This window comes from Cynoglossus semilaevis, chromosome 12 (assembly GCF_000523025.1).
Source record: "Cynoglossus semilaevis isolate Cse_v1.0 chromosome 12, Cse_v1.0, whole genome shotgun sequence".
In the NCBI taxonomy this organism is placed as follows: Eukaryota; Metazoa; Chordata; class Actinopteri; order Pleuronectiformes; family Cynoglossidae; genus Cynoglossus; species Cynoglossus semilaevis.
Genome location: NC_024318.1, coordinates 14,207,682 through 14,217,986, shown reverse-complemented (window position 1 = coordinate 14,217,986; position 10,305 = coordinate 14,207,682). Strand labels below are relative to the sequence as shown.

Below are 10,305 nucleotides of genomic sequence, written 5' to 3'. Positions count from 1 at the left end.
TATATATATATATATATATATATATGGAAAGAGGCACAATGGTGCAGAAAGAAGGTCCTCGGTCGTAATTGCTGAGACCAGACAAGTTTGGTGAAAGAAGTTGGAACTCTGCAGAAAACACTTGACGTACATAAAAAAAAAAAAAAAAAACACTTGTTTGGAGTTTGTCATTGTGCATTATTAAATAGAGAAAAATCTGAGTTGGTGGTCGCCTGAAGGCCGCCACGAAGGTTATTATTTCTCCATTGTTTTAACTATTAGAAAATCGAGCTACAGAAATTAAGCCAGTAAATGTGCAGCAGCTCTGGCTTGGTTTTTCTTTTTATCTTGTAAATTGCAGTGGCATTTGTAAAGACAAAACTAGGTGCCTGTATTTGCTGGAAATGCCAACAAGACCATTGACTACAGTCGTTATTTCTGCTCCTCATATCATTTAGGCTCAAAAGAAAAACATAATTCACTGCCGGTTGTTTTGTCTACAGTACGAGCTGTTGTTCACAGTTTAGCATGTTTGTACCAGCTTCAACAGAACACTGCACTGCTTAGCTATCAAAGCTACTGTCCCCATGTTTTCGCCACCACTCCATAGCAAGCGTGGTGTTAAAAAGAGCCAGCAGGAGGCGCTGCACTCGCAAACATGACTTCAGCTATTTTGCTTTGTTCAGCTGACATACTGAACTAACCAATCAGAACTAACCAGTAATGGCAGCAACGCTTTCTCCTGAAAAGGTTATCTCCACAGCTGCATCCCAGAAGACAAAACCACCAAACCTATCAGCACTGTAGCAATAAAATAACACAGAAGTTCCACATAAAGTGCCGCAGCAAGGCCTCACAGCGAGCCAGACTGATGTCAGAACAGAGGATGCTGTTTGCACTGAAATGTTCTGGAGCAAGAAAACAAAAAATAAAAATCTCTGACAAACACTGAAATACTGCTGGACAGACAACCAATGTCGACCAAAAGAAATAAAAAATAAAATAAAAAATTTAACAAGTCATCCAGCATTACTCTTCCACTCTGTAGTGAAAACTGCCAACGGCATGACAGCGAGTCAACATCATAAATGGTATATTAAATTAATTTACATGAACATGTAAATAACTTTCCTTATGCAAATCATTTTCATGTACATACATAAAAGCCAAAGAAACAAAAACATAAAAAAACAACTACATGCTGTTGCCAAAACTAAACCAGGCTAAAAAAAAATAATACAAGTTGTCGCTTAAAAATAATAATAATAAAAAAAAAAAGTATGTACATTTTTTAAGTCAACAAGTGTTTTTAAAGTCACACACAGACGCAAAGGCTCCTGCACAAACAGCTCACACTGGAACATTCTGACACACTCATGTCTCTTTGGCTGGTGTGAACCTCTGACACCAAACGTGTAAAATAACACACAAACACACACACACACACAAACACGCACTCAAAAATACAGGGTGTTTTCCCATTTCCTATGCATTTGGGATAATGTAACATATATGTACATATATACATATACACACATATGTACATATATACCTACATGCATATATACGTATATATGTACGTTTACATATATACATATATAAATAGATGCATTTCATGTATTTATATGTTATATATATATTACATATAAATATATAAAAAATATTTATATATATATAACTTTGTATAAGGTCATTAGGAAGGCATCAATGAAACGATGTACATGTATGTATGTACGTGTGTGTGTGTCCCTGGGTGTACTGTGTTACAACGCTCCCTCCGTCAGTCCCTGTCAGTCGCTCTTGGAGTTGTGTGTGGCGTCCAGGTTGACCACCTGCAGCTCTGTCAGGTTACTGCTGCTGCCGCTCGACTGCTGCCCAATCACCATCTGCAACACAACAAGCCTGCATCAGTGTGGGAGGTGGCCAACAGCCAATCACAAGTCAGCTCACAGCACCCGGCACAGATGGACATCCTGCTTTCGCTGCATGCTGTTCAACATGGGGCCGTGTAATCCTGAGGGGACGCTAGAGATTTCTGTGAAATCACTTTGAATAACTGGATGGAAGTTTGTGTTTTTTTCCATAGTATTAATTTACAGCTGTGTATTCATCATCTGGTTATAATGAAATAACAGTGTTGGAGTTGATTATTTCAGCCAGAGTTTAAATCCAGGTCACTTTTTCACTAGAACACCATCAGTCCATATAACCGTACAGTCCAAACTTTAAAAAACCCACTCTCTTCCGTGCATGCTAACACTGGTGTTTTGTTTAGTCTGTTGCTCGTGTCTGTTGCCTCTCATCATAAGTAAAAGCGTGACGACCGTTCCAAATTCATACAGAGAGACGACAGGGGGCGACCTTGTAGCCTCTGTGTGCCAGTGCTCTGTTAGGATGCATTAGTGCAGACACGTGACATGCTGGTTGCATAGGGAATATGAGAGTTTCACTTGTATAATGCAGATCTTGCCGTACTGGGTGTAGCTGCACGGCGGAGACGGGGATCTGGACAGTGCCTGGAGGTGCAGCGAGGAACACCTGAGGGACGGCACCTGAGAGACAGAGAGAAACAACATTGTTCTACCTGCAAACACACCAGGTGTGTGTGTGTGTGTGTGTGTGTGTGTGTGTGTGTGTGTGTGTGTGTGGTTGATCAACAGCAGGACTGTGTGGCTCAGAGTCTCACCCGCATCTTGGCCCTGTGAGTGGGACATCTGCATGGCTGACGTGCCCTGGGAGAAGGCGTTGAGCACTGCCAGCCCTCCGTCAGCTAAAGTGGGCGTAGAGGCGTACATGACAGCGTGGGGGCTGTGGTACATCATGTGACCCGCCACAGACGTTGGGACTGACGAAGTGACGATGGTTGCTGGGAGACTGGCTGGAAGACAGTAGGAGGGAGGGCGAGAAGGGTGTCACACGAAGGCCAGAAGGTAGGTACAAGTGTTGACCAGCAGATGGCGCTTAAGGTCCGTCTAAATACAACTACAAAAGTCTGTCTGCAGTGCAGTGGAATATTAATAAGAACAAAGAAATATTTATAGATGAAGAAAATGTATTTATTAATTACATTTAATGTACATTGTTGTGAAAATCCTTACATCGATGTCTCAATAATAATTTCTCCCAGCAAATTTCAGTAAGCGTGCATGAAAATTACATATATCTACGTCCTAATCTACGGAAGTCTGTCGGATTATTTGTTGGAATACCCTATTTTACCCACAGGTGACACTAAATCGCACATTTGTTTCATTCTTTGATGTTACTGCACTGTTTAAAAATAATCCATGTGAGTTAGATTCTTCTGACATTTTTCCCGTGCTTACCTTTCCTCTTCCTTGTTTGTTCAGACGCCCCCTAGAGGACGTGCACCTGACCTGTCCAAACCACTGGTTTTTAAAGTTTTCTTCAGTAAGGCACTATCATTGTTTGAATCTATTAGTGCTAATAATAGAGTGGAGCAGACTAATGATGATGTCAGGACGCCTGACCTCGTCAGTATTTACGTCCTTATTATGATGCACAACGTCATTTACTTTATGTATAAAATAAGGCAGTCACAGTTAACAAAAACAACTTTTAAAATGTTAATATATTTAGCTTCAAAGCACTGCTAGAAAGTACTCTGATACTTACAGTACTGTGGAGATGAGTACATCTTTGATGAAAAATATACTGTGCTTTTAATGAGCACTATAAAACTAAACAACCAAAAGAACACTAAGGAAATAAACACGGCTGAAGTTTAACCCTTGGTGCAACATTTTTTATAAAAAAAAAAAAAAAAAAACAACCCACAAAATATAATTAAGAAATACTAAACCCAAAATACTTTAACATGCTACAATATTTTTAACCATGTAATACCCTCAAGGCTAATCTGGGTAATTGAACTGAACTGATTTGTCCTTGTTATGGGCTGTTTCAATGATGACAAACTGACATTATAAAACATAAATATATATATATATAATATACCTGATAATTTCCTTGGTAAGTTTCACTTAGAGTGGATAAAAAAATCAATATCAAAAAGGATCAATTTGGGATTCACAGACACATACTGTATTACTAGGTACTGTCGAATTCAAAAGTATAATTCAAGAGTACACATGTACTTCTTATTCATTTAGAGTAGTAATAGTAGAATCATTAAAATGTATAATTTTCCCCCACCTTCTTCATTAATTCTACAGCAGTGTATGTGACCTCTGCCATCTCCATCATCTAGAACTTCAGCCACCGTCATCAGCATATTTATACCAATAACATAACCCTTTAATCCCACGACTGTAATCTGCTACGAACTAACCAACAACTTCTAAACACACACATTAAAAGGAGCAGGTTGGTAAGGGAACCTACCAGTGGAGTTAGTGGAGATGTCTTGGCTGTTGTCATTGTTAGAGGACTGGGTGTTGGGGTGGACCTGGATGGCCTGGAGCTGCTGAGGAACGCCTGCTCCTGAACACAATCACAGAGAAGGCAACAAGGAGCAGATGAGTCTTCAAACAGCCTGAGGAGGAGCAGCGGCTGCAGTAGCAGTGTGTGAAGGACAACAGTGGCGACGACAGTATGAGCAGTGGAAGAAGTTGTCATGCATTAGCATTAGCAGCAGCAGCATCCAATGTGATTATGATCAGTCAAAGCAGACACAGGTGTGGCAGCAGGCAGAGCAGGTCACCTGTGAGAGAGACAGCAGCAGGAAAGCGGAAGACAGCCTGCTGTCCCTGCTGAGGCTGCTGGGCGGCAGCCAGCGTCTGACCATGCTGCCCCTGGAGGGTGAGGGAGTGCTGCTGCAGCTGGCTCAGAGGAATGGCAGGGGTGCCAGGAGGAAGAGGAGTGCCTGCTGAAGGTGGAGGCACAGAAAGTACATATGAAATACATACGAGTTCAGTGCACAAACGGTACACACACCTGCAAGAACATGAAGACTGTTTTAATCTGATTAATCACAGGTTAGCTCTGGATTCATCACAATAAATTAAGATTATATATATATATATAATGTATTTTGTGCATTAATTTTGAGTCATACCGTTGCATAGATTTCTTGACAGTTTTGGTTGTTTGGTTAAACACAGAGACAAGGGCATATACTGCAGCTTGACTGTGAGGTACTTTACCTTGACATTACGACACTTTTGTGTCAAACAATATATGTATACACACACCTCCATGTGCGGTAATTAGGCAGAGCTGTTTAATCTGCCAGCTGGGAACATTTATGTGTATGTGTGTGCATGTTGTTCCACCTGGCACTGCTGCTATGTGACAGACAGGTGGTGGAGAGGAGGACAGAGGGGGGGGGAGAGAGAGAGAGTGAGAGAGTGAGTGAGTGAGTGAGTGAGTGAGTGAGTGACAGACGATGCCTTCAAATGTCAGTAAAAATAACAGGATGAACCCACATCATCCGTGCGTCTGTTATTTTGTATCAAACAGCTGACAGGAGACACTCAGTCACAATTCACTTCACAGCTGGAAGACAGACAACGCTAACGGGCTCTGGACCTTTCTTCATCTTCACATATGTCTGTGAGGAGTCAGCCTTTTGTAAATTCAAGTCACATCATTTACTGTAAAAAATAAATGAATAAAAACCACAACTACTCAAAGTGTCTGTCAATCAAACCAGTGACCTATTGTTTTAAGTCAAGAGCACAAACAACTACCTCCACTGGGTTGCCTGCCTTTCCAAATCGTATAACAGCGTGCCTACGACATAGAGGAAGTGTGACCAGTAATCACAGACAGAGTGGGTTCACAGACACGGCAGGATCCACCACATCAGAGGCTGCTGTCCAAATAATCGCCCAACAATTCGGTGCAGTCGGGGCGTCTTTTGTTTCAGTGTGTGTCTGTGAGGTTCCCCCTTAATGAAGGGTCACGTCAAGTTCAGGACCTCAAAGCTGTGGCGCCACAGAGTGCAGCTCTATTATGTTTTGGGCAGAGGGCATAGATCCTTCATTGAATATTCATGACTAATTAAGGGCCTTGTTCGTCAGCCACCATCTCTGGGTTTATTGTGTCCCTCTCACCTAATTATTCCTCTCCCCAAGTGACAATCAAAGACAGGACCATTTGCCGACACACAGTGCTTTCCTGGACACTGCAGGCTTTGTAGAAAAAAAAAAGGCAGTCGAGTGTCGGTGACTGTACATGAAGAGCTGTTGAGTGATGTAAACAGCCCGAGGAGAGAGGCAGCCGCCCTGAGATACATGAGGTGGTTTAGATGCCATTCAAATTCTAATCAGTTAATAAATCAGACAATGTACTGACGTCAACTAAACACAAAGGTCCAGCCTGGAGTCAGGTTCATTATACAGGACAGAATTATAGATTGTTACTAAAAAAACAAACAAACAAACAAAAAAAAAACTCAAACGGAGTTGATTTGCAGCGACATACCAGGCATGAAAGTGAACCCACTGGGCAGCTGCATGACTCCTGTGGAGGCACCAGCAGCCTTCAGGACGGTACTGTTGGCGCTGACGTTGCTGCTGGCCGAGACTGGTGCCAAGTAGTTGGTTACAGGAAATGAGTGTCCGCTGCTAACCTGCATGGTGGTGGAGGTGGTGGGTACTGTTGACTGACCACTGCTGGCAGTGCCTGGTAGATTGGCTACCGTTAACGATGGCTTCAGTGTATCCTGTAAAAAACAAAGGTAAAGCTCAGAGTTGGAAGGTCCTATTGGATTTGACCATGAGAAAAATAATTCAGCTTCCCTGCTAAAATAACAAAATTACATATTAGCTTCTAACAAAAGGCATTTGCAGTATGTAGCAGGAAATGAGAAGCATGTGCAGGCACACAGGCATTGTTATTTGGTCAGCAGAGGTAAAAGATAAATGAAGAGCTTTTGTTTGTGCTCATATGCAACAATGGAATCAGTCACTGGTGTTAATAAGGTTAGGTAATACAGTTTAGTTGTATCTTGATCGCCCTCTGATGGATTAAACATTCAACTGTCACATCAAAACTGTTGTAGAACTTTAAATGAGATAAGAACTTGCATTAGTTCAGTTTTTTTTTTTTTTTTTTAAGTCTTTTTTTTTTCGGCAACAAAAGCTATGGTGTAATGTGACTTTGCCTCTATGGGCAACTAAACACTGACACAAACCAGAGAGGGTTTCAAAGGCAAGTGTCAAGAACAAGGTAGAAAAACAGAGCCTTTTTTAATTATGCACATATGTGAAATATTAAAGGGAGCATTGATTTACTGAGTACTTCAGTTTCCTCTAAGGAATTTAATTTGCAAGTTTAAGGCTTAACAAAACAAAGAAGTAAGGAATTATAGTGTAATACAACACCTAGAGAACTCTATGAGAACCATCTGAACACTGAGACACTCCAACACCTACAGACTCATATGTGCACTGTTCACACCGTCTTCTTCCTGCATTCAATGCCGAGACTTATTAAGACGTTATTAAATTTGCTAAGGAAACAACTGAACCTGTCACTGAAAGAGGTGAAAACAAACAGATACGGTGCTGGTATAAACCTCTGGAGGTGAGATGTAGTATTATGTCATATACCTCTTACTGTAACATCCATAGAAAAGCAGCAGAGCAGCATGCGTTCGTGAGTGGGCTGCACGATGAGAGCAGCGTAGGCGTCGGGCCAGGACCATAAAACACAACAAAACCCACCATGCCTGTTATTCTGCACTCATAAAAATACTTACCACATAATACTAATGATTAGTAAGAGGTGAATGATAATCAGGTAACACATTAGGGGGCACTATTGTTATGCAAGTTCAATATCCTCTGACTAGTCAATAGAGAGAGAATACACAGGCTAATATAACAGTAATGGGGCAGTTGGATGATGTGAAACAGAGTAAAGTAAAGTGGCTCTTCAGGCAGTGTACTACAATAGTAGTAGTACACACCATCAGCATGAACATACGTGCTGTCTCCTTTTTTTTCCTCTACACACAAAATAAAACATCTTTTAGACTTTGTCTTGTTAGTATTGGACTTTTCTGTCAAAAATCAGTTGTGAATTAAAATAAAAACATAAATAGGTCTCATTTTATGGAAAAAAAATATTTAACTGAAATCCAATACATTTAATCTAGAAAGAATGATTTACACAACAGCCTTAAGAACACTGGCTAAATATATTAGCACGACAGCAAAATGGTCTCCACTCAGAGCAGCACCTCCCACATATCAATCACCATTAGATAAAAGACAATTTAGGGGCAAAGAAATTATTTGCACATTCACAATCACTATCAGTGACCTGTTTCATTACAGTTCATGAACAGGTCGGCGGTGATGATCTTTGACTATGGACAAGGTTTCAAATTCAGAGACAATTACAAGCGGCCGTAAAAACAGTCATGACCAGACTAAACCAATATTGGCTTTTATATGTCACTGATTACATGGGTTAGAGGTCCAGACAACATTCCAACCACAAACCAGCCTGTAATCATACATGGAGCTGCAGAGAAGATTAGCCTCCAATGTGATCAAGGATGAGTATCAAAGTCATTCATGTGGAACTGAGGACACATACAGAGATGTGTCTGTTAAAACTAAAGACGGCAGTGAGTGGTGAGTTAACCAGTCTGCACGTCTGTGCTCCGAGCCTCTGACAGTTCAAGGTCTTCTGTAACATAGAAAAGGTTGTTGCACGCAGTTGTTCTGCTGTTTCACTGAAAAAACAGGCGGATTAATTCACATGACAATAATCTACAGTCCAGTGACTATACAACTGTCAGCCCTGTTATTCATTACACACAGTTCAGTAGGGACACTGTGACACAGCTGTTGCCAAGTTTTCATTATCCCAAAGGACTTAACAGTTTTTTTTCCTCACAGTTGTTTGACTGATGTTTGTGAAGCAAATGGGAACTGCTCGACTGACGCAGATCGGGGGGTGCGGTGGGGGGGTTCAAACTGTTTTAACGAGGAGCTTTGATTGACTATAAACCTGGCTGGTGATTCCTCCCCCTAGGATACTCAAGACTTCTAATGTAGTTGCACACAAATGATTCCTGCTTTCAAACAACTTTATTTATTTGTTTAATAACGAGAGGCCGTCCAGTGTTTCAAGATGTTAGAGTCCATTCTAAATCAGATGAGACACTAAAAATAGGACAATCTTATATTCTTCTAGTGTTAAACCAGTAACTGTGGGCCAAAGATTTTTAAGGATCTGTAAGGAACATTACAGAAGGCAGGCCCTAGAACAGGGGTCACCAACTATATTTGTTGGACAGACATGTTGGGGTCTGGTCACTCAAATAAAATGGAATAAAAATCACATTTTTGTCTGACTTTCGACCCATGGGCCACCAGTTGATGATCATTCATCTCTGATGGGTTTTCGTTAACACATCTTTGTAATAGAATGTTACATTAGCTGCTAGCTGCCAAAGTATGATCATAGTTTTAAACCTGCCTATCCTATAAACAACATACAGACAAAAAGAGTAAAGAAACACCTCAGGAAAACACTGCAGCAAATGTCAGTATGGCACATTGGGAATCTGTGAAGAGAAGACAGATGATTGAGCTGGAAGGAGGAAGGCACACATGATGTGACAATAGAAGTCACTGACAGCCTGACTGTCTGATTGCAGGCAATGTCTGTCAACATCCCAGTGCAAGATTTAAACAGATGACTTCAATTGACAGCTAGACTGCCTTCACCAACTTCTTACATACTGTATTTAGAAAGTAGAAGACAAAGTACAACGTCACAGACTTCAACATGTCCAGTGGTTAATGTAGTAACCAGTGGACCTCTGTGAATAGTTGACTCCATGGCAGACAGCCAGTGTTTGTAAAAAGGCCTGGGAGAATTTCAACTTTGATGATTTATTAAAACCTACTGAACCATAAATAATCCATTTAGACGAAAGTTGAGGGTTCACCGCTGCAGCTCAGCCATACAATTAACATTCTTGTTAAACTCCATTAAGGACATGTTTAACAACAGTAAAAGCAATGCTTTAGGACAGGGGTCACCAACTATATTCATCTGTGGATTTCTCCTGACAGACACTTAGGTCGGACACTCAAATAAAATTAGATAAAAACACATTTCTGTGTTTATCTTGGCATCCAGTCGCAGGCTGGGTTGGATAGGCACGAATTTGGTTCACAGGCTGCCAGTTGATGATCACTGCTTTAGCATAAGGTATACTAACAGATTAGGTACACAGCAGTTGGGTTTCGTCAACCCCAGTAGTAGCACACAGAGTGTGAGTGTGTCACAGTGAGCAGAGACAGACCTGTGTGAGGTTTGGGACTAAGGACGCTCAAGGGGTCAGAGTACAAACAGCTGAGAGAACAGACAGCTGTA

General features: G+C 41.1%; 1 protein-coding gene across 4 annotated transcripts in view; it reads right to left on the bottom strand.

Annotated features, from left to right (window-relative positions):
* Positions 1 to 1,054: 1,054 nt before the first annotated feature.
* The window catches only part of srfb (serum response factor b), a 20,255-nt gene continuing 11,004 nt past the window's right edge, over positions 1,055 to 10,305 (bottom strand). The window contains exons 3-8 of one of the 4 annotated variants that reach the window (XM_017036999.2): positions 6,388 to 6,628; positions 4,664 to 4,828; positions 4,345 to 4,437; positions 2,666 to 2,857; positions 2,455 to 2,531; positions 1,055 to 1,865 (exon numbers count right to left, since the gene is read on the bottom strand). In XM_017036999.2, the coding sequence (XP_016892488.1) occupies positions 1,770 to 1,865; positions 2,455 to 2,531; positions 2,666 to 2,857; positions 4,345 to 4,437; positions 4,664 to 4,828; positions 6,388 to 6,628 (864 nt within the window). In that variant the 3' untranslated portion in view covers positions 1,055 to 1,769. Of the gene's footprint in view, positions 1,866 to 2,429; positions 2,532 to 2,665; positions 2,858 to 4,344; positions 4,444 to 4,663; positions 4,829 to 6,387; positions 6,629 to 10,305 lie in introns of all 4 variants that reach the window. The other 3 variants (XM_008322313.3, XM_008322309.3, XM_008322314.3) reach the window with 3 other exon arrangements.